General features: G+C 38.7%; 1 protein-coding gene across 2 annotated transcripts in view; it reads right to left on the reverse strand.

Moving 5' to 3' along the window:
- Window positions 1–27,686, reverse strand: part of KIF24 (kinesin family member 24) — a 63,848-nt gene that overhangs the window by 11,709 nt on the left and 24,453 nt on the right. The window contains exons 3-10 of one of the 2 annotated variants that reach the window (XM_065901583.1): window positions 27,076–27,180; window positions 25,330–25,519; window positions 19,593–19,690; window positions 16,467–16,682; window positions 12,829–12,916; window positions 6,276–6,397; window positions 5,399–5,504; window positions 722–793 (exon numbers count right to left, since the gene is read on the reverse strand). In XM_065901583.1, the coding sequence (XP_065757655.1) occupies window positions 722–793; window positions 5,399–5,504; window positions 6,276–6,397; window positions 12,829–12,916; window positions 16,467–16,682; window positions 19,593–19,690; window positions 25,330–25,519; window positions 27,076–27,180 (997 nt within the window). Of the gene's footprint in view, window positions 1–721; window positions 794–5,398; window positions 5,505–6,275; window positions 6,398–12,828; window positions 12,917–16,466; window positions 16,683–19,592; window positions 19,691–25,329; window positions 25,520–27,075; window positions 27,184–27,686 lie in introns of both variants that reach the window. The other variant, XM_065901582.1, reaches the window with a different exon arrangement.

Consider the following 27,686-nt stretch of genomic DNA (forward strand, 5'->3'; position numbering starts at 1 on the left):
CCTGCCTCCTCTGTCCCCTACTGTCCCCAGCCTTGGTGCAGAAGGGAACCAGGGGTCTTTGTAACAGTCTTCACAGCTGTTTGTACCTAGGCTGAGTCCTCCATGCACCACTCTTCTTGGTGCTTCCTAACAAAAAAGCACATTTTCATGACAGAAAAATGGAAGAAAAAAAATAAGCTATGGTCCTACTACTAAAAATCATCAGCTAACAGAGATGCATAATTTTTATGTGCAGTTTTTTTTTCTTATTTCATATTTTTAAACTATAGATCTTGGTTATCTTTCCTGGAAGGACATGTCAAAAATCCATCTCATTCTTTTTAAATGCTGCCATTATTTTTTGTCTTGAAACATTGGTCTATCTAAGTCTACAACTAAGAGAGAACCAAGACAGCTACACTACCATCCCCTTCAAAGGCTCAGAGACGCCACTAAATCCACAAGGTTTGTTTTTGTTAGAAATAAATGGAAAGCTGTTGGACGGTGACCACCGCTGCCTGGCTGTTGTGTACTGCAGGGATCTTTGCCTGAGGATGCCCTTTCTTCTTCAAGACTGAGAGCTCCTAGAAGGAAGGTGACTCCTCCCCTCCTCCCGCTCCCTCGCCGCCCGCCCTCCACCACATCATGCCTTGCTGGCAGTGGATGCTCTCCTGAATGATTAAGTGAATGGAAGAAGGAACACACCAGTGAACCAGAACTCAAAGCTCATATTTAACTTTACCTGAGTTAATTTGCTTTGCCTGAAAGGAGTGTGGGTGTGTTCCTGATCCAATGCACGGATACATTCCTTCAGCTGCAAAGTGGTAGAATAACAAGCACATCAAATATCACATGCAAAGTGAGACTAACAGATCAGATTTTTTAAAAAATAAACCACGCTCATGCAACCCTCCTCCAAAGGAAGTCAAAATGCCCTGGTAGTTTCTTGCTCAACAAGAACAATCAAGGTACACTGGAAAACATCATCCTATGCTATCTATGCCTACCCTGCCCCTGGCCCCCTCTCAACTTAAAGGCTGTGAACCTAGGATTAGAGCTGATAGCGCAGAACTGACAAACCCAGGGACCCTCCCATTGGTCCCAGAGTCCAACTTCTGTGGTGGCAGTTCTGGCTTGCCGGCTCCCTTTTTTCCTCACACTCTTCCCAACTACAAGATGCACGTAAATAGAGAAAATACCCATGCCACTCCCCTGCCTCCCTGCTCACACATGCACACCTGTAGGTACATCTTCAAGTACAGATTCAGATACAAGTTGTCTGAATGGAACAGGAGAAATCCTAGAGGCAGAGCTGGGAAGGAACTAAGAAATGACCTAGGTCTACACCCTCATTAAAAAAAGTAGGGATGGTGGCCCAAAGGCAAAGAAGGGCATGTCACTTGCTCCTGGGCAGAGCCTCTCAAAGAAGTGCTCACTGGACATCACTAGTGCCAGCAGAAATCTGGATATGTACATCTCCGAGGGCAACATGCCCATCAGAAAGGGCAGGGGTTGAGGGGACAAGACCAGGGAGGACAGACCTTCTATTTCTGAGTCACGCATCTAGGGTAAGCGACAGTAAATGAGAAAAAAGGGAGGGAAGAGAATGGAAGGGATCCCTTGGAACTGCCAGTGCTGGGAGTTCACCAAGAAAAGGTAATTAGCGACTGTTCTTGGCAGCAGCCATAGATGTCCACAGCTAACCCTTCTCTATCCAAGAAGCTGTAAGGTTATAAGACAGTATAAAGGAATTTCCTCTTATTACAAGTCAGTCCAATATCCCCAAACTTTAGTACTGGGAAGATTCTCTAGAAGGGATAACAGGTAACCAAACCTGGCCCCTGAGTTACACCTGCCCCTTACATACTCAAATCCAAGTGTGGCCATCAATTTCTATGAGCCCTTGGGTCCCTTTAGCCTTGCTGAATCAGAATGGAAAGTAGACTTTACTAAGCTCTAAGGGAAAAGCAAGGGAAATACCCAGGAAAGAAAAAAGGAGCATCTTTGTACACCTCACAAAACACAAGATTTTGATCCTATTCTTTAAGGCTTGTTTCTAGGCTCCTTCACATGTTGTCTCCCATGTGAGAAAGACAGCCAAGCCCCAAGGATACTCCACAGGTGCCATGCCATGCTAAGATGCTTTAGTTGTGTTCGACTCTTTGCGACCTTATGGACTATAGCCCTCTGGGCTCCTCTGTCCATGGGATTCTCCAGGCAAGAATACTGGGGTGGGTTGCCATGCCCTCCTCCAGGGGATCTTCCCGATCCAGGGATTGAACCTGTAACTCCTGCATTGGCAGGCGGATTCTAGCACCACCTGGGAAGCCCTCTCCACAGGTACCTCATAGGTTTCCTAGTTAATTCCTAGACCATAAATTTAAACATGAGAATCAAAGATTTCTAGCTAGAGGCTGTGGACCCTTGGCAAATTCACTTAACTTGAGCTTCAGAATCCTGATCTATAAAGAGGGAATAAGAGAATCTGTTGTGAAGATTAAACTCACTAGTATATAGTACGTACTCAAAAGTGTATTAGCTCCTTGGAGAAATGACTGATTTCAGGGCAAGGGCAAGGAAGAGTGTGTGACACCTTTAGTGCCAAAAGGCAAGAAGATGCTCAAAAAATGATGAGCATGTCAAAAGGATACAAAACCAACCTGAAAGAACTTATGGACAGAACCGCAGAAAGAACTCCCAACAGCCATTTGGGAAAATGTGAGCAAGAAAATAAGTAATGATAGAAATGGATTCTAATTTAGCAAATGAAAGAAATACCCATTTACTGTTATAAGTAAGTAAATAAATAAAGAGGAAAAAACAGCTCTTTCTTGCAGTAGAATTCCAACTAATTAATGTAGACTGTGTGCTCAGTCACTAAGTCGTGTCTGACTCTTTTGCAACCCCATGAACTGTAGCCTGCCAGGCTCATCTGTCCACGGGGTTCTCCAGGTAAGAACACTGGAGTAGGTAGCCAGTTCCTTTTCCAAGGGCTCTTCCCAACCCAGGGATCGAAGCTGCACCTCCTGCACTGGCATGCGGATCCTTACCACTGAGCCACAAGGGGATCCTCTAATATAGAATAATGGACACAGAAAAACCTCATCATGTAAACCCCACAGTAATAACTGTTACAGGTAAGAGTCATCAATGGACATTATAGGTACTGCATAGTTTAAAGTATCTGTCCATGAGATACTTATTACAAAGGGAATAATCATACCTTCACAACGGGGAAACCTAGCACAAATCGCCTGAACTCAGTGATCAAGTTTAACATTACCAGTAATGACATATTGACGGCTACAGTACACTGAGAAGGGTACAACTTCTGCGCTATTCTTGCTAAAAATTCATCATCTCAACCTAATAATGAGAAAACATTACACAAACCCAAATTCAGACACAGTCTGCAAAATAACTGGCCAGCATTTTTCAAAGGTGTTAAGGTCAAGATTGACAAAAACTGAGGAGACTACAGAGCCATGACAACTATAGGTAACTAGACCCAAAAAAGGACACGGGTGGGACTACTGATGGAATTCAAACAAGGTCTGTAGACAGTTAATAGAATTATTTTAATGTTCATTTCCTGATTTAAATTGCTATCGTTATATAAAATGTTAACACTGGGAAGGCTCGGTGAAGGAATGCTATATGTTTATTTTTGAAGCTTTTTTAAAATCTAAAATTATTCAAAAATTTTAAATAATAATAAAAAGATGCTGACTCTCTCATCTCTCTCAGCCTCTCAATTTACCCCTCATGAGACCTGAGAGTAATGTATCTAGTTGGAGATTTCAGTTCTAATCAAAAAGACTTAATGTGGATGGAAACAGGGCAGTACTAAAAAGGAATGGGGGTCTCTATACACAATCGTGAATGAGCTCCAGGATACTGTTAAGTGAAAAAAGCAAACTGCAGAACAGTGTTAACAGTATGCTAGCCTTTTCTTTTCTTTTCTCCCCTGAGAAAGGGGTGAGCACAAACAAACATGTTGGTAGAAAATGGTTACCTAAGGGGAGGGGGATGACAGGATTGAGAGGACCGAGATGAACACTAACCTCTCTGAATGTGGCTTACTTTATAATTTTTCTTTAACTGAATACAAAATTGGTGAGCTTAAACACACAGATTTAAAGAGACTTTGCAATATAATATTATGACTGTATATCCCAAGAGGGATACAACATAAGGGTAAAAAGGACAACTGCAAAGAAATCTTAATCTGAATTCAGTAATCATATTAAAAGTAATACACCATTATTTTGGTATACATACATATGGAGGTAGAGCAAATAAATTACATTAATGTTGTTAGGAACTAAGAATTTTAGCATAAGAGAAAAGGGAGAGAAATATAAATTCAAAAAAGCTAAGCAAAAACCCTGTAGTCTTAATTTTTAATTAATTTATTAGTATGAATCCATGATACATTTTCCCCTTCTCTGTCCATCAAAATGACCTAGAAGTAAGAACTCACCCAGTGGTGATAAGCACCACTACCACTCCTAAATGCTCCCTAAATACCATTTCCCTCTAAAACTTAGGCTTGTTGAAGAAATGGCTGATTTAAGTTCTGGCGAAAAAATGTACAAGATAAGCCTACAACATTTTGTCATACTAGAAAGCCAAGGACTAGTAGGGTTGTGACAAAAAGACATAGGAACACAAGGGCCAAAAATGGATAAATTAAAAAAAAAAAAGAGAGAGAGGACAGTGAGTTTATAATAATACAAAAACAAACAAAAAAAGTAAAGAACAACAAACTCATGGTCATGTTCAGGTTACCAGGACATCAACTCATTCTGAAAACTGGTGAGCGAAGGCAAAGAACCAAGCATTTATCTTGCCTCCATTGTATGAGTTACACTTCAGGATAATCAGATAGTTGGGGGAAAGTTCTTTCCGCTAATAAATACAGAGGAATATTAGGATTAGAATATCACCATTTTGGAATTCCTAATAAAGCAATGGGATAAAAGTAATGCTCACTGACGCCTGCTAAAACCACAAGGCATAAAGGTTGATAGGAAACATAATAATGGAGGAATTAGATTGATAACACTTGACTCTTTCTTAATTCTCAAAATCACAAAAGGAGATAGTCAGACATTCTGTGCCTCCCGATGGTAATTTTAAAACCTGACGAGAACAGAAAATGTACTTAAGTGAACCATTCACGCAACTGCAGAAATACTTCTTTGTTTCTAACTGGCAGGACTGACCAGAGGAAGAGAAGGCAGGGAGAGAGGAAGAGCTATCTAGAACTGCCGAGAATCTCACCAGGCAGCCTCCATCTCCAACCCTGGAATTCCACTGCCTTATTCCAACCCACCCTCACCCACTTTGGCTGCATGTAAAGATGGGAAAAATCTCTCAAGAAGGACTTTTAGATGAAAGGTTTTGAACAACTTACAGCCAGAAGACTCTGGTTTATTTCCGCGCCTTCCATCTTTGTCTGTCTATCTGAGTCTCTGGCATCCGCTGCTCTTTCACTGCCAGCCAAGTCAATGAAAGAGATCCTAGAGAACAGACACAGCAGGCAAGACTTCTTTGGGGCTTTGGTTTCTTTTTATATCAGTCAACACTTTGTGATGGCAGGAAGAAATCAACACAAGCCCATCCTCAGGAAAGTTAAAGACATTACTGTCAGTTTTCCAAAACTTTCCAAACAAGATTTTAATCCACTTACACCCTTCTGTTGGCTTTAACCATTTGTGAGAAAGTATGATTGGAATTAATTAAACATTCTTCCCATAAGGCTAAATGACTACAATGCAAATCACTTAGGTGACCACTTAGATAATTAAATAGAGACTTTTGTGGGCTGCTTTCCAGCCCCCCACCCCTTGAAAGACTCATTACTCAGAGGTGAGATAGGCCCATCCATCACTGTGGCAGAGTGATGCTAAGATAGCACCAGAGAGGCGATGAATGTACCCAACTGTCGTATGGCTTCTTTCAAGAAGGATGGATTAATTTTCCTTTTTTTTGGCTTGTAAGCTCTCTGAGATGCATTTCCTACTATTCCTCTGCTGATACTGTGTTTCACACTAGAAGCAATCAATGTTCCTTTTAATAACTTAGAGTTGACCAACAATAGGTCATTACTTCATGTTTAATCAACTGGTGGCACTTTGGTGTAATGATTTATTTCAGAGTTAATAACTCTACGGTGTATCCCTGAAACAAAGAACTCTATGGGGCAGGATGTCCTGTTGTTGACAACACATATTTCAGAGTCACATTAAGAAAAGGCAGACAATGCAGTTCCTTGCATATTTCTAGCTCACCTGCCAAATGTCCTCTTGGCTGAATCTTTGATCTGAATTTGGATGATAGCGTGAGAGCGGGAGGAGTCTGCATTAATTCCAGTGGCCCTGGTGCTGCGCTCCTTGCTGCCCTTGAGGATCACCTGAAAATAAAATCCATAGGATGACTTCTGCAAGGAGTAAACAAAGCCTTCTGGCTCCTAAAAGTTGGCTGAGAGCAGCACAGACCAGAGATTTGTCAGTATACTGCAGTCTTTTCCCTCTATGTGGAAAACTGCCTAAACACTAAATCATAAACAGTAAGTACCCAAGAGCAATGACAACAATGTGGAAAACTAATCTTGGGGGAGAACATTCAACAGCTCAAGAGCTAATTTACTTCTTGATCTCATACACTGTTTTTAATATCTTTGATGGATTTATCCTGACTCAACTCCGCAGGGCATAACTTGGCTCCAGAGTAAGGTCCCATAATACCCATCTGTCGTAGTAACTGAAGCAAAGGACAGAAATGTGCATCCCAGAATGAATAATCACATCCACCTGTTCCACCACAATGCAGTCATAAAGGAGACTGGGCCTGACATGTGGAAACATGGAAGTGATGAGTTATCGAAATTGCTATGAGCCCATGATTACCCTGGAGACCACTGCCCCTTCAAATGGGAGTAAAGACTAATGTGGATCCCTCTGGCCACAAAGGAATGGGGGAGAAGTGGTGAAGCCTTGGGAATGGCCTCAAGCCACTGAAAACACAGCCATATATGTATATGCTGCCCTGATTTTGGGAAGTGTTAATTACTGAGAATCAAATAGGTGATGAACCTTAAAAATATTTGACAGAATCCTCCCAGTAGCCTAAGATGAGGTGAGTATGATTATTATGTTCAGTTTATAACTGAGGAATAAATTCAAAGGTTGACTTGCTCACAAATAGCTGTTTTGTGGCAGAACCAAATTCTACATCTAGCATCTACTGTGGCTGATTCCAAAGCCCATGTGGTTTCCACCACATTGTGGGGACACTTATGATAAATTCACTTATTTGCAGTGTGAATTAGACTAAAGGAAGTCCTATCTCAATCTCTCAGAATTTTAATTTTTGTCATATTGAACATGGCTACCATTTCCAAATTAAGAGTTCAAAAGCTGACAGAGTCAAACTATAAACAATAGTTTATAAAATACCTTAACTAGCAGGGGTAGGTACTTCTAAAAAAAATTAACTACTATTAAGTTTCTTCATGGCCTAAGTGATAGTTATGTCTCTAAAGATTACCTGTGAGATTTAGAATTGTATCTTAGAACCAGATTTTAAATGTACTCATTTTGTAAATAGCTTGCTAAAAGTTTAAAGGGACTACCTGATAAATCCTTTTATAAAGAGCAGAACTTGTTAATTTACAAAACTGGATTATCAACTGCATGGACAGCTTGTTGCTGCTAATCAGAAATCAGAAGAGTTAGAATAGTATCCCTTATACTGGTTGTGGTAAGTGCCAAAGAACAACAACAAAAAATCCTCCCCCAAAATACTGATAAATAAGGCTGGATGCTGGCTAGGTCTTAAGACCAGACCTATGACTGATCCATGTAGTTTACTTACCTATCTATGCCATGAAGCTTGCAGAATCTTTGTTCCTGACCAGGGATTGAACTTGGAGTCACAGCAGTGAAGTGTCAAGCTCTCACCACTGGACTGCCAGGGAATTCCCGTGAACCATCTAGTTTAAATGTACTTCCTTATCCTGGCCTTTCCTATCATTCTGATTTCACACTTTCAAAGATCATAATGCAAAGATGATGGATTACTTAAAATCTGTATTATTTTTATTAAACTTCTCTTTTTTCATTAGAAAAGAAAGACAAGCTTACTGTGGAAAACTTAGAAAATATAGGAAAAATATAAAAATGAAAATATATACCTTCCATAACTTCAGAGTTAAAAAGATTCTGGTGCATTTCCTCCTCCCAGAGTTTCAGGATTCTCACAGCTCTTTTGATACACACACACACTCACACACACACACACACACACAGCCTCTTACAAACTTCATGAAGAAACAGAGATCTTTTAAATGTCTACATTTGTGATTTGTGTAAGCGATATGCTTGATAGATAAAGGAGAAGTTAAGTGAATTATCCAAGGTCATACAGGCAGCATATGGTCAGGCTAGGGATAGAGGCCAGGTACCCTCTGCCACATGATGGCAGCAATGATGCTACTTCTGCTGGAATTTAATGAGAGCTCAGAGAGGCCTCAAGGTCATACCTAGTCAGGAACTGTGTATACTGACAGGAAGCCGAAGGGGTGGCCTTGTGGTTCATCCCCACAAGGGGAGTTAAGAAAGACTGTCTTCCGAGGTTCTGTTACAGAGTTTTATGTTTGACTTTTCAGTACACCTTATTCACCATGAGGTACTAGGTACCTGTGAGTGCATCTCAGAAAATCTAACATGTTGGCACGACCTTTCCTAACTAAATGCCTTTTAGGGAAGACATGAGGGAATTTCTGGTGTATGGTTGTTTCCTCAGCCTCAGTAGCAGTCTGCAATCACCATGTTTTTCAGAAACTGTGGAATAAAGCAACTGAGCTCTGAGGAGTAAAAATGAGGCAGTCTGCAAAGGTCATCAGTCAAACTTTTGTAAGTGGCATACAACTCAAGTGTAGCAGTTAAAGACAAAATACGAAGTTAAACTGTCTGGGTTCACATGCCAGTTCTGACAATATGGTTGTCTCAACTCTTGAAAATCTACTAAACTTTTCAGGGCCTCATTTTCTTACCTATAATATGGTAATTTCATAAGTTATTGTTGAGATCAAAAAGAGATAACACATAGTATGTAAAGTAGTTAGTACTACAATTAGCACATATAAGTTCTCGAAAAATACTAATTAAAAAATATATACTAAAGAACTAACATATTTGTGTAAACTTCCAAAACATAAACTATTTCTTTTAAAAAATGTAAAATAATCAGAGATCCATGGAGAAATAGAGCTTTATGGAACAACATGAGATTCCATGGCTCCCAAGTACAATTAAAAAAAGAAGGAAGGAAGGAAAAGGAAAGGAAGAGGATAAAGAACAAAAAGAGACAATCTATTTGAGAGAAATGCAAGTCAAGAAACAATAAAATTAATGCATCACCTTAAAAATCACAGGCCTCCTGTTTCTCTCACTACCTCTTTCTTTTCAAAGTCTTCCTTTCATAATAAAGTCTACTGGGCAAGTTTCTTGATCTAGACCCTTTAGACAAACATGTTACATGAGTAGTAAAATGGGGACCTGCTACAATAGAAAGGAGAGACAACTGTTGAATTCTATGGCACTGGAAAATATTTGGGGACTTATTAATAAGATTCATAGATGTGGGGACTTCCCTGCTGGTCCAGTGGCTAAGACTTAATGCTCCCAATTCAGCGGGCCTGGGTTTGATTCCTGTTGAGGGAACTAGATCCCACATGCCGCAACTAAGAGGTCACGTGCTATAACTAAAGATCCTCATGCCACAACTAAGACCTGATACAGCCAAATAAATAAATATATATAAAAAAAAAAGAATAACAGACATGACAAATTCAACTAGCATCACAGTAAGCATTATATGTACATTATCTCATTTCCTTCTCTATCACCCAACCCAATCATAAAACATCCACATGTTTCAGGCTCAGACAGGTAAAAGATGTGTTCAAGGACACATGGCCCCAGGACCCAGCTCCATCCACGCTTTAATCACCAAGCTTCCAGCACAAATACCAAAGATGGGCTATGAGCACTTGAGCAGGAGAGGCACTGTGTATAGACTAAGTTGACTGAGACTTATCTTAGGGAAGCTCTTGCTCTGTGGGCCTCGGCTACCAATTACAGCCAAGGCAGCATTAAAACATGAAGCAGATTTATTAGAAGTTTGAGAATGGAAACCTATAGGTACATGTGATGTCTGTAAGAAAGACTTGAAAACCTGAAAACCTATACAACTGAAAAAATGCCCATTGTTTGCCTGACAAAATCTTGATTCCAAATCTGGATGAATCAGCGAGTCCTCTATAAAGGCAGGGAAACCCTGGTGCCTGGATTGTTAAGACCAGGTAATAAAATATACCTGGAAGGAGAAACCTCTTGGAGGAAGGACAATCCTGTGTGAAAAATGAAGCTGTTAGTTGTGCAGGCAGGCAACAAGTGGCCATGCCTGTGTGAGCCTGTGGGTGATCTGCGATGGTGACATCCATGAAGATGACGCCTGAGGGTGACAGTTGAGCAAACGCAGAGGTGACACCTGAGCGAGGGGGATGGTGACACCCGAGAGAAAGGGTGACACCTGAGTTAGCAAGTGCTGCTGCTCCAAGTCAATAAATGTTTACGAGGGTAGCCACGTCAGATATCCATAATTTATGTCAACTTTCCACCTTGATCTCAGCTGGCTTCCTTCTTGTACTACGTCGTATGTATTACAGACTGAGGGTATATGGCAACAATGGCAATCTGTTCACTAACAAGAAACTTCTTTCTGCTGGTCTTAGAAAATACACCTTAGGACAGAGCAGTGCCATAAACTCTTCCAGGATGAGAGTGATTTGACACTGAACTATCCACTAACACAGTTATGACCCCATAGCCAAGGAAAAGGGACTTCTTTTTAGTGTTTGATCCTTTCACATTCAATTGGTCTAATTCCCAGGAACAACAGCATCGTGAGGACCAACTCTCCTGAGACTCCCAGCCAAATAAAGGAATGACTAGTTGGGGGCATGAAGACCACAGGTAACAGGCGTATGAGAAACACTCTCCTGAGGACTCTGCCGTGGAGGGAGCTCTGGACAGGTCAAGAATAGTCAACAGTCTCAAGGGAGCCCTTCAACATGTCCCACCTTCTTTTGCTCTGCATCTGCCTCTGTGATCACTGGAAAGAGGGTCTTGGCTCTCAGGTGACTGTTAAAAACAGCCACAAAAGGTGCCATCCTTGGATTTTGGATACCAGGACTCAGGAGTCTGATAATCACATAAATACAAGCTTCCAGTCTTTAAATAAAATTTACCTATTTGTCCCAAGAAAAAGAAACTGTTAGAAAAAGACTTGTGCCAATGGTGGGCCACCCTGCCATTTCACACACCCAAGGCCCTGGAGGGATGTACTGTGAAGCTGTTCTAAAGGTGGTTATTGTCAAGTACCCAACTTGTCCTTCCAGTCTCCTCCCTTTCACTCTAGCCAGGCTTTTTGGATGTACTAGAATGACTATGATAGCTGCATGTTAGAATCACTGTGGGAGCTTTTAAAACAATAACCCCCTTTCTACACTGCTGATAGGAATATAAAGCGGTGCAGCCACTTTGGAAAACAGTTTGTCAGTTCCTCAAAAAGTATGACTCAACAGTTCCACTCTTACAAATATACTCAAAAAAACTGAAAACATATGTCCACACAAAACCTGTACATGAATGATCGCAGCTCCATTACTCACAATAACCAAAAGGTTGAAACTACATGCCCATCAACTGATAGATGAATGAAATATGGTATATCCATACAATAGAATATTATTTAGCCATAAAAAGGAATGAAGTACATTTATCAGTACTTCATTCAACAACATAGATGAACCTTGAAAACATTACACTAAGTGAAAAAAGCCAAAGAAAGCTTACATATTGTGTGATTACATTTATATGATATGGCCAGAATAGGTAAACTCATACAGGTAGAAATTAATGGTTTTCAGGTACCAGGTGGAGGGGAAATAGAGTAACTGCTAATGGTACAGGATTTCATTTCAGTGTGATAAAAATGTTCTGGAATTAGACAGTGGTGACAACTGCACAACTTTTTGAAAATACTAAAAAAAAATCACTAGGTTGGGTATTTTAAAAGCGTGAACATGAAAAAGCAGATTTTAAAACACTTTTGGGCAGATACACACAAAAAAACAAAAAATAAATTAGTTGCCTCAAGAAAAGGGAATGAAAGGAACATTTTCATTGTAACTTTTGAATTTTGAGTCCATGTGAAGGTATTATCCATTAAAATTTTTATTTAAAATATGAATATCTCTCTCTCTAGCAGCCTTTATCAGAGTCCATTACCATAGAAAAGCACATTAGCAGCCATTGAAACTGGCCCCAAAGTATCCTCTCCTGCATTAGGCTTTCCCAAATGCCTTACTTCCCACTATCAAGGCACTGAGACCTTGTAGAGAAAGGAGCCATCCTCTCAGAAGAGGATTTGTATTTCAGAAACGTGAAATGGCGTGTTTGTCATTGCCCTTTGCCCAAGTGAAGTAAAAGTCACTCAGTTGTGTCCAACTCTTTTGAGCCCCATGGACTATACAATCCATGGAATTCTCCAGGCCAGAATACTGGAGTGGGTAGCCTTTCCCTTTTCCAGGGGATCTTCCTGACCCAGGAATCAACCTGGAGTCTCCTGCATTGTTGGCAGATTCTTTACCAACTGAGCTATGAGGGAAATCCGCCCTTTGCCTAAATCCGAGTCCATTATACTTGTGAGATAGCAAAATGATGTCTTTCCTTGTACTTGGGCTGCTACAGTGGGGCAGTAAAGGAGGAAGATTACCTCTAAGAGGAGCTCCACGCTATCCACCTGAAGCTCTCGCAGTCCCACTATTTGTACTACGTGCTTGCTATCTTCTCTTGCGAAGAGCCTGCAGAGACAAGAACGTGGTTGGTTTGGCAGAGCTCCAGTAACAGACCCCTCGTAACCCATTCCACCACTCCCCCCATTATGTAGCAGTTTTGCTACTGAGTGGGATTGATATGCCTTCTCCCTGCCCAAGCCCACACCTCCTGACCCCGATGCTAGGCTTCAGGGGTGGCCTTTGATGGCTGTACATAAATAAATCAACAACTTTGGCTACAAAGAACAGAATGAGTGGTTAACCCAGATCCAATCAGTGGATTCCTGGATACAGTGACTGACTCAGGAGTTTGATACAGGATCTCTGCTAATCCAATCAAAATAAAGTTCTAGTCTCTGATTGTTAGGTACTTCTTTTTCCCTCTAGAAGTAAAAAGCGTGTGGCCTTGGGAGCAGTGGTAGCCATTTTGCATTCACAAAAAAGACCGTTTTGAAATGAAACTAATATCATGGGAGGTAGAACAGAAATGCAAAGAAACTGAGTCTTTATAACATCTCTGAACCTCTAGAGTCAAAAGACCCTAAGGCTTCTCTAGGCTTTCTAGTCAATGACTTCCCTAAATGCTTAAGCCAGTAACAGTAGGGTTTTATTTTACTACTTGCAACATAAGGAGTCCTGATATATTTTTGAAGGAAGCAAGGAAGAGTTAGTACTGCAACAAAAGCCTCAGGCCTGAGCGTAGTGTAATGAATGGTTACATCTACCACCATCAAACCAGATCTGCCAAGGGGCAGGTATTCAATCTATCAAAGACACTAAGATTATTTTCTCCCTCAGCAAGATAGTGCTTTTGAACCGTGGGGTTGGAGAAGACTCTTGAGAGTCCCTTGGACTGCAAGGAGATCCAACCAGTCCATCCTAAAGGAGATCAGTCCTGGGTGTTCATTGGAAGGACTGATGCTGAAGCTGATACTCCAATACTTTGGCCACCTCATGCGAAGAGTTGACTCACTGGAAGAGACCCTGATACTGGGAGGGATTGGGGGCAGGAGAAGGGGACGACAGAAGATGAGATGGCTGGATGGCATCACCGACTTGATGGACATGAGTCTGAGTAAACTCTGGGAGTTGGTGATGGACAGGGAGGCCTGGCGTGCTGTGATTCATGGGGTTGCAAAGAGTGAGACACGATTGAGCGACTGAACTGAACTGAACTGAAGACAGTGATTAAAATGAATACTGGAATTTCACTTCATAGCCAAACAAAAAGATTTTCTCAAAAAATGTTTTTCTCTGTCTATCCCTCACCCCAAGTTTCCAAATTTTTACAGAAGGATAGGGAAACAGCCTCATCGATGCTCATGACCTCTCAGAAGACAACTCTATTGGAACAGTTGGGCTTTGGGAATAAAAGAATAATCAAGTTTTCAGCACCCTCACATCACTCCTGAATATATTTCCCAGACCCTATTCCCTGAGCTCACCCCGGAAAGTTCCTAATGAATAGCCTAAAGTGTACTGCTGTATTTTCAAATCATATAAGCAAGAAGTACACTTGTACAACTTTTATGCAAAGGTATAAAGACAAATTATCTTCTACTTTAAAGAGCTAATTTTAAGATCTATAAACTTTGGCTTTTAGTGTAAGAGGTAGACTGAGCACATATACTTCTATTTACCTTTGTCAAAGCCCCTTTTACAGAAAATATATTTTATTTAAAAACAACAGGATAAGTTGTAACAGCTCTAAACAAATAAGAAAGGGTGTTATCATTGAAGCAGGACATTTCAGAAGTCTCAGAAAGTAGGGAAAAAAAGAGATATGAGCCAATTAACCAAAGACATTAAAAAAAGAAAACAAAAAACCCTAACATCTCCCAGCTCAAGACATTTTCAGAGTAAGTGTGAGTTTTCTCTAGAGAGCCCCAGAGAAGCTTTTACCCAGAAGTCAGCATATCCCCACTCCTGTGGCTATCATCAAAGGCAGAAATACAGGGCAATATATCGATGTAGCTCATTAAAGAATTGTACTCACAAAGAAACAAACCACACACACACAGCACAGTACAACAGCGGCTTTTATTCTTATACCAACTGTTCTTTAAAGGAAGTGGCCTTGTTGACTGGAAAAGGCTCCAAATAAGGGTATTAAGCTAGAAAGAGAAGCTGTGGTGAAGCTAACTTGAAGCTTCAAAACCAACACAGAGAACAGAAAAGCATCTCTTCCTGAAAGTAACCCCTTCCTCATTTGGCAGTTGTGTCATGACTGAACCCCCAACTCCAGTACGTTCTCTGAACCATGGCATACTGATGGCCCTTTCTTTGGTTGAAATAGTCCACAGAGTGGTGGCCTGCCTAAGTCCACTTCTGTGACCTCTCCAGTTATACTAGCCTAGTGCCCCTCTGTGATGGGGCCTACCTATCATGCTCTCCATGAACTGGAGCTGCTCCTCCACCCCTACTCCCCATTCCAGTGTGGTTCTGGAGCACATGAAACCTGCACAACCTTTTAGACAACTCTATGGGGCTTGGATACCTTTACAGGGGGCTAGTGTCTTTCATGTGATTTGGTTTTCCCAGACTTCCACCACGCTCAGCCTCAGCTCTCTCCTCTCCACCTGGTGTGGCTGCTCCCGACAGGTCTCAGGTCTGGTGAATTCTCTCAGGACAACCTTCTGTCCCTCCACTTCCCCAACCCCTCCCTCTCTTCCCTGTTCTCCCAGTCAGTCCATACCTTCACAACTTCATTGCCTCCCACTCAGTGAAAATCATGTTTCAACCTAAGCAAAACTTTATGCCAGAAGAATACAAGAGGGATTTAAAATCTGTTACTGAATGAACACATTTCTAAAGTACTGTATTATGTTGTAAAGGGAATAGCTAAAGCCTTATAAGAATTAAAAGTCTAATATGAAAAAATATTTTATTTTTATTGATATCAGAAAACTATCATTAAGTTTACCCTAAGATTACTGAGAGAAAAAACAAGAGGAAGTGGGAAAACATTATTTATAGTTCTCCCAGTATAATAACAGATGAAAAGAATAGGAAGGGATTTAAGTATATGTTAGTTTCCTGACTTCCTGAGATTATGACCTTTCAAAGACCACAGTAAAAGAGACATAGTCTTTTGATGAACATTACGATATTGATCACTTATAAAACACTGCTGGAAGGCTAATTTACAATTTTCTGTAGCTGAATTGACAGTTTTAAAAAATATGCCTCTGATTCAGGAGACCCTCATTTCATAAAAGGGCACTGGTATACCAGAGCCTCTCATTAAATCCCACAGTTCAGTGGGTTGTTATTGTTGTTCAGTTGCTAGGTCGTGTCAGACTCTTTGTGACCCCATGGACTTAGCACGCCAGGCTCCTCTGTCCTCCATTATCTCCCAAAGTTTGCTCAAATTCATGTCCATTGAGTTGATGATGCTATCTAACCATCTCATCCTCTGCTGCCCCTTTCTCTTTTTGCCCTCAATCTTTCCCAGTATCAGGGTCTTTTCCAATGAGTGGGCTCTTTGCATCAGGTGGCCAAAGTACTGAAGCTTCAGTGGGACTCTGGCTTAAAACAATAAAGAATAGATTTACAGTTTCCCACTCATACCCAATACCTTTTTCTTCTATTTAGAAGGTCGTAAAGCTGTCCACAGTAGATTTCATAGAAGCTGATCCAAACAAAAAGATGCCTTCTTGGCTGGGACATTTCCAGTTGTCTGAAGATGTCTCTGGCAGCCAGAGCGTACAGTCCTGGGTTCTGATGAGTTCCTATCATGGTATAGGTCTTTCCAGCACCTGTCTGTCCATATGAGAAGCAAGTGGCACTGCCTCTGGGGGAAGAATCATTTGTATTTACTTTTAAATTTTAAGAGAACTGCTAACACAGATTTTTAAATGACAAAAGTCAGGTGGAAAAAGAATCCTCCATAAAATTCAACTATAAAATATAAGGTCCTTTAAGAAGAGGCCTTTACATTATAAAAATATAGGAGGAGGAAAAGAATTCTCAAAGCAGTATATAAATTTTTTTAATAGAAATTTTTCATGGAACTGGTACAGCCATAAGACAACTCTAGAAGATACGGAAACAAAGACCCGATGTTAGGTGCTTTAGAGGATCCTTGAGGAAAAAAAAAATTGTGTTAATCCTTAAAGATAAGTTCAGTGAAAGAAGTAATAAAAAACTAAATATAATAGAAGATCATACAATATGGTGGTGATCACTTATAAGAACATTAAGGAAGTTTAAACAGAGGTAAAATCAATTGAAGCAAAATATTTGAAGGAGGACTCACAAAAGACCTCTTATGGCCTTAGTTTTCACTTTCACCAATAAATTACGGGCTACTTGATTTTCAAGATCCCTTATAGCCCTGATGTCCTATGATTCTAAGTGGAAGCCACTGTTCCTGCATGTGGATATATGTGTGTACATGAGCTGAATGGGTGTGAAAAACTGTAAAATAAGAGGTAGACAGAAAAGTTGGGAGACCAACCTGCCAGCTACAGTATTTTAGGAGGAGATGAGGCCAAGATTACCTGAGTACTATGGGATCCTATGTACTATGTAGTCCTAATACTATTTAGTACTAAACAGAGAGTGAACATAATATTATGCAGTAAGTAGCTAGATTCTTATACAGGCATCCTATGGACTGATGATAAAAGTAGCAAGAAAAATATTCTATTAATATGTATGGACACAGGGGAAGGGGAGGCTGGAGGTGGACAGAGAGATGAATACACAGAAAAGACATGAAGCCAGACAGAAACCAAAGAAACAGTGATTTGACAAGAGCAAAGGAATCATCGAAGTGTGAGAATCTAGACATGGAAGCAAATTAAATGTAAGCTGTTTAGAAGCAGAGACTGGTTGGTTACTCCTTGTCTTTTAAATCATGGCTCCCAACAGTGTGGGCACTTGAATACAGAGTCACAGTTGGGAAAAGAATTATAGGAAAAGAATTAGTGTCACACAGGGAAAAGAATTACAGGAGAAAAATGTAAACACACTGAAGAAGATCTAACAGAGTAAGAATAATAAAGAACAACATCTACCTTATCTTCTGAACATTTTTGTGATGAACTTTAAAAAAAAAAAAAAAAAAGATGAAGAAAGCTCTTACTACACATTATAGAACTTAACCTAATAATTTCACCTAATTTGTAACTCTCTTATTTTTTACTGGTGATGTCTTAACATTTAAATGTTAACTTATTTTAGAAACCTGCTCTCTCAAAATGCACTCCTTAAATTTGGTGCCTAAGAAACTGAAGCAGAAAGAAATTTCAGTTTAACCTGTTTATAAAAAAGCAAACTTCCATACAACCACAATAAAAAGACAACAAAAAACAGGCAAATGAAGATATCTGAGTGGCCAAATTAGCACATGAAACGATGCTCAGTATTAGATCCTGGGGAAATGTAAATTTATTTAAAAAAAAAACAAAACACATAATGAGATATAGTTCATACCCATTAAACTGGCTAGAATAAAAAAGATTGACCATATCAATATGGTGAGGGTACAGAATTTCAATTCTCATACATTGCTGTTGGGAAAATAAAATAGAGCAAGAAAATTGTTTGACACTTTCTTATAGACCTATCCAATGACCTGGTAGTTCCATTTATAGATTTTTATTCAAGATAAATTAAGAGATGTCCATAAAAAGACTTGGATAAAAATGTTCATATAGCTTTATTCATAATACTCCAAAATTGGAAAGAACCCAAACGTCCATCAAAAGAAGAATGGATAAAAAAAAAAACTGGAATATTTATAGAAGGAAATATTACTCAGCAATAAAACTAGTTACATGCAACATGTATCTAATATCAAAAAACATCATGCTAAGCAAAAGAAGCCAGGCATAAGATAAACAATATAACGATCCTATTTCTATGACATTTTAGAATAGGCAAAACTAATCTACTGTGACAGAAAGCAAGTAAGACCTGGAGGTGACGGTGGAAGAACTTTCTGGGATGAAGGAAACGTTCTGTATCTTATTCCAAATACTGGTTACTTGGATACATCAAAACTCATCAAACCTAAGTACTTCTTAAGATGTGCATCTTGATGTATGTAAATTATACTTCAATTTTTAAGTTATAAAAGTTATTTTAAAAAATAAAAGTAAAAATACCCTGAAATCAACTACCCAACATTTTCTACCCATACCTGACTACTATATATTTTAAATATATAACAAAGCCCCCCATTAAATGCCCCATTTAACGTTTACTAAGTCCCCCCTCATTAAATGTCCCATTCAATATTTACTAAGTGTGAATAATTATTTTTAAATTAAAAAATACATCTATGAAAAGTGACAGTCACTTATCTATCCTACTTGAAAAAAAATTAATGAAACTATACCTAGAATACATAATTCCTATTAGCAAAAGTTCAAACTAATTACAACCACATACATCTTTTTATTCTAAGGACTTTGATAAAATAATATTGTTGGCAGCTTATATTTTTCCACTAAGCACAAAGAATCAATATCATCAATGTAAATGAAAATTTTGCTGAATATTTCTAAATGTTTTGTGAATTCAAAAGGAGAGACATGGAATTTTTCAGAAGAGTCTAATTTAAATTCATTAGGTCAAAACACAATTTCATATTTGATTCAAAATAATAGAAAAGCATAAGCAATATTTACAAAGAAATAAGATTTATGGAAAATAGAAAATAAAAGGCAAGAGGAGCAAATAATTTTTATCGTACCCATTGAAAATATGCTGAATGAGTGGGTGAGTAGTCTTCATGTAAATATCTTGATTGGTGCACGCCTCATCAAAGATTTCATCAAAATAAAAAACATGCTGAAAAAGAAATTTGATTTTTACAGAAAGAGATACGTTCTGGATTGCCTTCATCACTATTCTAGTTGACACATGATAAAGGTGCAAATACATTTTTAACTAATAGTTAGCTGTCCATGACAAACTTAGAGATAATAAGCAATCATCAACTGTCAAATGACAGGGCCTAGTTTTACTTGAGATCTCTGTAGACATGTTCTTATACTGTAAAAACCAAGCCACATGATTTCTGTTCTCTCTTAAGGGAAGTAGATTAATGAGTGCTAACAGTGAGCCAATCCTCCTTAAGTCTAGGAGAGGAACTGAATTCTGTGGAGGTTATTCTCACAGCCCAACCTGAGCATGCAGGAAACATGAGCAAAGAGGCAAAGCAGGAAAGCACAAAGGATGTTCAGAAGACAGGGAGGATTTACTGTGTTTGAAATACAGGATATTGGCAGGTAGAAAAGTGAAATAGCAGGTAAGAATAAGGAGTTAGGACTGTGTTGTAGAGGCTTTGGGACACCAGCATTAAGGGAGAGGAGGGAATGCTTATATTTAATTTAGCAAAAGTGGAAAGGCAAAAAACTTTGCAAAAGAGAGGGATGAGCCGAGCCATTTTATTGGAAGACTAATCTGCCTTCTATTGTGCATGTATTGGAAACATGAACACTAGTGGTTAGGTTAAAGAAAGAAAGAAAAGGGAATTTGCTGTCATGTTCCATTCTTTGAGACCCCATGGGCTGAAGTCTACCAGGCTCCTCCATCCATGGAATTCTAGGTTAGGTTAAGAAGGGTCTAAATTAGACAATGACAATGGAAATAAAAAGACATGAGCGCATGAGAAATTTGGCAGCTGACTGGATGTGATAGCTGGGGAGAGAAAGGAATCCAAGATTATTCCCAAATGAAAAACCATGGTAATCTGAAAGAGGAGAGTAGGAGACCCCATTAAGTTGGGTCTGGAAAGCATTAGTTCAGCAACCATAATTATTTCCATAATTTAGAGGCTTATCATGTTGGCAGCCCAACTATATCTGGGTAAAAAAATCCTAATAATTTCAAGTCTGACTGTAGTATCATAATGGCAGCCCACACATAATGAATGAGAGATGAAGTCATATTTTATGCCACCTTTTGGGCCTACTCTAAATATTCAGTTAAGAAAAAATTTAAAGAAGAAATTTTTTTTTTTTTTTGCAATAAACAAAACTTTTCTTCAAACAACTGTAGTACAGGGCACAATTCAGGTTTTTTTAAAAAAATGGAAAGGAAACAGGAAAAATATTTTTAGCATTTTACATCTTCATACAACTTTATGGTTTTGTGTCCACATTCATCCATTGAGCATCAAATCCCCTAGATTTGACATCTTTCAGCAAAATTAGAACACTAACATGGAAGGTTTTGTTAACAAAGGTCCATGTTCTAGCTTTGGTTTTTCCCTAATTTTAAAACAACGTCTGTCTGCATCTTGAGCTGCTTCTCTGGTGGAAATGGGCTTAAGCCAGTTTACTATGGGTCACTTTACCCCAAGTATGATTCTGATTCATATACATTACTTCAGAATGGAAATCTGTTAGGTCATTTGAGAAGAAATTGGAGTCACAAAGCCAGATTTATCAATAGAAAAAATTCTCCAGGGAATCCCTTGGCCACCCAGTGGTTAGGACTCCAGCTTCTACTGCACGGGTAGGGAATTAAGGTCCCGCAAGCTGCACAGTGTGGCCAAAAAAAGAAAAGAAACAAGTCTCTGGAAGTCAGGAGGTGAGAAAAACATGAACCTGTGCAGCATGACAGAGAGATCTGTGAACATTTAGTGTTCTGAAAAATGTAACTGATTTTAAGAACAGTAAAATGTAAATTTGAAGCTGGGTCATAGGTAGATGGTCATATAGGTCATATAGATACATTATACTTTTGATTAGGCTTGAAAATGATAATAATAAACAGCAAAATACATTTCTAAAATCTGATTTTAATGGACATGATTTATACCTAACTCATAAACAGGTCCTTAAGCAAGGAGACAAATCCATTCTTTGCTCAGAAATCACTGTAGGTTTTTATGGTTAAGTATGATATCAAAAGCATTTTTGGCATTTCTCAGGAAAATTTTTAAAAATGAAGAGGAATAAATGTGGGAATAAACTGGTTTTGGTTTTCTTTTATTTCACTGAGTATATGGCTATTCTCCTCTTTCTATAAGTGCTCTTGGGTAAACACTTTTGAAAGCACTCATTCATTACAGGAATTAGTATCTTTCCATCTAATAGAACTGAAGATTGATTTTTCATGGCAAATTGATGGGGAAAAAAATGGAAATAGTTGCAGATTTTATTTTCCTGGGTTCCAAAATCACAGTGGACAGCGACTGCAGCCATGAAAGTAAAAGATGCTTCCTCCTTAGAAGTACAGCTATGACAAAACTAGATAGCGTGTTAAAAAGCAGAGACAACACTTTGCTGACAAAGGTCCATAATAGTCAAAGCTATGGTTTTTCCAGTGGTCATGTCCAATGGGAGAATTGGACCATAAAGGCTGAGTGCCGAAGAATTGATGCTTTTGAATTGTGGTCCTAGAGAAGAATGTTGAGAGTCCCTTGGACTGCAAGGAGATCAAAGCAATCAACCCTAAAGGAAATCAACCTTGAACACTCCTTGAAAGGACTGATACTGAAGCTGAAGCTCCAATACTTTGGCCACCTGATGAGAAGAGCTGACTCACTGCCAAAGACCCTGATGCTGGGAAAGATTGAGGGCAGAAGGAGAAGAGAGCAACAGAGGATGGGATGGTTGGATGGCATCACTGACTCCAGTTGGTGATGCCATCAAACTCAATGAGCTTGAGCAAACTCCGGGAGATAGTGAAAAACAGGGAAGACTGGCGTGCTGCAGTCCATGGGGTTACGGAGAATCAGACACAACTTAGCAACTGAACAACAACAATTTTTCCTTCCAATAGAACTTAAGGATTGATTTTTCCAATACTTCTGTAAGAATCTCTCATGAAAGATACGTGAACATGCAAGATTACTATTGTAATTCACAGTCCTCTGCATCATATACACTTTCATTTGACCATATTTTATCAATGAAGTTTGATTAACATTCACTTCCTGGAGTTCCCTGGTGGCTTAATGGTTAGAATTCTGGGCTTTCACTGCTGTGGCCTGGATTCAATCCCAAGTCAGGAACTGAGAGCCTGCAAGCTGCTCTGGGTGCAGCCAAAAAAATTAAAAATCACTTTAGCTTTGATATGATATGAGTTGCATAGCTTATTTTTTAAAGAAGTTTTTTTTTTTCAGATTATAAATGTATTTCTAAAATATCTCTGGAAAGATACACTTAGAATACCGGTTGTCTTCAAGGACAAAATGAGATTAGAGACACTCTTCATAGCATGAGCTATATCCTATTCAAAAGTCCTGATTTTATTGATATAAGAGTAATAATGCTGATTGCAGGAAAAAAAGTTAAACATGGATTACAACAGATAAGAAAATCAAATTATCTGTAAATCTTACTACCCCGAGATGGCCACTACTGGCTTTGATATATTTCAGTACCATCTTTTTTTAATCTATATATATTTTCCTTTATTTGAGAAATTGGGGATGAAAGAAACAGGTCTGTTTCCTTGTTTTTTTTCACTCATTATGTTGTTATCATAAAATTTAATGGTTAAGTATGACAACACAATGTATGTATATGATCACATATATTAAGTAACAAAAGATCTGAAAGGATAAGATATTTAATTAAAGGACACATAAACCTATTGTTTGAATACCTGAATAAGATTAAAAATAAAACCCAAAGAACCTAGGATCAATGTGTACTTGCTATGTTTGCTATGAACCTCCCTTTTCTTTTTCCTACTTAAGGAAGAAAGGCGGGGCAGGCGGGGGGGTGGGAAGGCCTCTCAACACATATTATAAGCATTGACAAGTAAGGAGTTTGACCTATGACAGCAAAGGTCCAAAGTTCAAACAGCAGAGAAAGAGCTATGGAAACTATGGATATTCAATAAGTATTGACCAATGGTAATGACAAAGAAGTAAGGTTATTGTGTTTTGGGATAATGGAAAAATACAAAAGATAAAATGATGCCTCCTTGAGGGAATTACTGTGACAGAAGCATCATTAAGGCAGTCTTGGGTAGATGGTGACTGGATAGGGCTATTACTATGGCTATAAGTAGCCATGGAACTAGATAGCATTACAACTAATTGGTCATTTGGATCATCTTCAATATAAATACCTCCCACCTAGACCAAATAGATTGTGCACTGACCAGCAATCGATAAGGCTGTTAAAGTGATTGAGTTGGTTAGACAGTGGCCTAGTAATTTACTGCCCATAGAAAGACCCTGTGGATTGCTTTGACTGTTACTGAGAAACCCAATTTTGGTAAGCAAAGAAAACAAAGAACAATGCAAGTGTTACAGAGGGGACAGTATTAACAACTTGACTTCTGTGTTAAAGGATTTATTTTAGTAGAGCAAAATCTCAGCTGACCAAGGTGAATTATCTGCACACCAGATTACTCACCATTTTTTTTTTCTTCCTACTAATCACTGGGTTTTTTTTTTTCTTACACCACTTGGATTGCAGGATCTCAGTTTCCTGACTAGGGAATGAGCCCAGGCCACAGCAGTGAAAATGCCAAATCCTAACTATGAGACCACCAGGGAACTCTTAGTCACTGAGTTTTGAAGCAAGAGACAGAGAGAATAGAATGGACATAATATGAACACTTACGGAGGCAGATTCAGAGTAAGAGAAACTCTGAATTTCCAGATCTTAATAGATTATTCATAATTGCTTCATGATTTTAAGAGTGCCTAAATTATAATATCTTCCATTAATGGGGCTTGCTGCTTTCATAACAGACTGAAGGAATTATTGAAAGGGTACTTAAGAGCTGGGAATAAATTCATTTCGATATCAAACTCTTTGTTATTGGACTTAATCATAATCATCCTGGTGGGGAGTGAACATTTCTTAATGTGTTTGAGCTACCAGTGTTTTACTTAAACCCATACATGTTCAATGTGAAATCACATTCCTGGATTATCTTTACTCACTGCAATCTACCTTATACAAAGTGGCCTCTTCAGGAACCCAATTTCTACCAACTTAACTCTATGCCTAAACATAATTAAGAATCAAAATAAGCAGCTGGCTGGCAACCTGGGGCCATGTTGCTCTCCATCTTTAAACTCCAGACTTGCACTCAACAGAGTAAGTTCACACTGAGAGACACGAGAGAACTGAGACGATGTGACCATCTCACAGTTGGTCTGGGGCAACTCAGTGACTGTCCTTCCTACCAGCAGTTCATTATTTAAACTCTTTTTATTCTCCAATTTGCTCTTTTATGACTAAATATGTATAATTAAATTCACATAAAGCATGGTAAGTGAATGTACAATGCAACTCTACTGCACGAGAGAGGAGGAATTATGTTTGCGTTATCTCCTACTGCACTATATTTTTTAAAAATGAAGGCTAAGTGTTATCAGTGATTAATGCAGTGTCACAAAGAATGAATGCCAACACTCAAACCTAAAAACTGAATTTCAGAATCTGTAATGCTACTCAAACAAAAAACTTGACACTTGATAATGTTAGTTTCATAGAAGGAAAGTATCATACCTGTAGAATATATTGTGTGAGGTCAACTGCTTCTTTCTTCTCATGAACAAGTAGAGTTTCTTTATCTTTCACAGTAATAATGTTGATTTCTCCACGACGTACCTCCCTCACGCCCAGAGGGCGTTTTCGAACACAGACTCTGATTTTCTCCATCTCAGTCCAAGGATTCTCTTTCTCTGAAGTGTTCTGTCTGATATATGTTTATAAGTGGGCTTAATTTTTAGTTAATTGGATAAAGCTACCTAAGAGGTCAAAGTATCAGTATATTTTGTTACATACTAGGTGAAATACAAACACACACACACATACACACAGTATCTGTTACATACTAAGGTGCTGACACTGAGAAAGCTCTTTCATTAGCTCGAAATCCTCCTGATTTCCTTCTATCTCCATCTCTACTCAATCCCACCCAAATGCAAATTTCTTGCTTCCTTTCAATCCTTATTATTGTACATTTACTGTTTTCTTGACCATTCAATCTAATTTTGCTTTTTTTATCCTACCTGGGTTTATTAAATACCTTGAATTTGGTGGTAGGTTTCAATGTATTTTCCCCATGTTTCTCCCAGGTATATTCTGACCCTCCCTTTGTCTTTCTTGCTTCCTTTTTTCTGCCTACCCTGATATGTATTTATTTGATAGAACACGATCCTACTCCCAGGACGATTTTATGACTGGTGCTGTCCACCACTAAATCATCCTTCTATTCAGACACATTTCTTCTCTGGCTGTGTTCAGTGAACTCATCCACCTTAACATCCAGAAGAGAGGCAATATTCCTTGGGTTAAGAGTACAAAATTCACCAGGTTTACTAGCTGAGCCTAATGGTGGCATATATGATACATCTAAGCACTGACCACTTTACCTATGCAGAAATGCCTCTTAAGCAGGGTAACAAGAAAACAGAATCCTTGAAAGTAGATGTTTTACCAAGACCAATGCCTTTGGCACATACACTTAGAATGTCTTAGAGAGACAAATCATTCCCTTCCTTTACACTTTAGAATTTGATTAATAGCCCCTAAACAGCCTTTTATAATAGATTTTACACAGGATATTTCACTATATAATTGTTTCATATCAATTTCAATTTTCTGAGACCTCCAACTGGCTGGAAAATTATTTTTCACCAGGATCTAAATTAGTAAAAAGTAGGAAATAAAATTTCTAATATAATGCATAAAAAACTACTCAAGGCTTTTGAAGCATGTTATTTTTTTTTAACCAATGTATAGTGGACATCTAAAAAAAGAACCATTTTGACTTGAAGTATGGCAAAATCCTGACAATCATTAAAAGTGAATGGCAGGCATGTGGGGGTTCATGGTTGTATTTTCTCTTCTTTTGCATGTGTTTTATTTTTTATAAGAAAAAAACAAACTTTCTTTGGGTTTTTTTGGAGCATGCTGTGGGGTTTGCAGGATCTCAGTTCTCCAACCAGGACTGAACCCAGGCCCAGCAGTGAAAGTACTGAATCTTAAACATTGGGCTACTGGCATTTTCTCAGAATAAAACACATTTTTAATGCATCCTAAAAGGTTCTAGCTTGTTTCTTTTTTTAAGGCTCTAGTTTTAATGTGCAATATTCCCTAGAAGAAATAAACTATATCTGTCTGACATGCAAAGTTAATACAGCTAGAGTTAGGTCTGTTCAAGATCTTAAATAAGTCAGGGCAACCAGTCCTCTAAATGCCTTAGACTTTTATTAAAATTCAGAATCCAATAAGTTATTTTGAACTTACCTAATTTGAGGTATCCAAAGAGAATGCTCTTCGGGTAGAGATGACTCACCAACAGGAAGTTTCAAGTTGGTGAGAGAATTTCTCATGGTTCTGAAACTCTGGCTCCTACTTAGGATTTAGGGGAGAAGACAATATTGAGAATTACTGGGACAATGAGCTTTCTTAACCTCCATTTCTCTAATATAATAAGGAATGGAAAGAGTAAGATGATACAAAAGGTGAGAAAGCTCAATTGAACACCTTTCATCCTGGGTCTGCCAGGTATAAACCTCTGTGAGAGCACTTAGCTCACTCTATGGTTGTCTGACTTCCCACTCACCCCCGCCCCCTAAGAATCCCAGAGTCTCCAGATATTCTAATGATCTTTATATCTAGAATCAGGACAGGCAGAGGGGGTATTCTATATATGTGAAATAAATAAAGCAGCAATATTTAAAATATCCATTCTATCTAAATAAATAATGGAAAGTCATATCTTCATTCTATTTATAAATAATTCCAATTTAGATTTTTATATGTTGTTCAATAAAAGATTAACATTCAAAAAAGTATTTGTTCTTTCACCGCTGAGCTAACCAACAGGACAGCAACAATCATGGCATTGATGGTCA

Source organism: Muntiacus reevesi, chromosome 10 (assembly GCF_963930625.1).
Source record: "Muntiacus reevesi chromosome 10, mMunRee1.1, whole genome shotgun sequence".
Classification (NCBI taxonomy): Eukaryota; Metazoa; Chordata; class Mammalia; order Artiodactyla; family Cervidae; genus Muntiacus; species Muntiacus reevesi.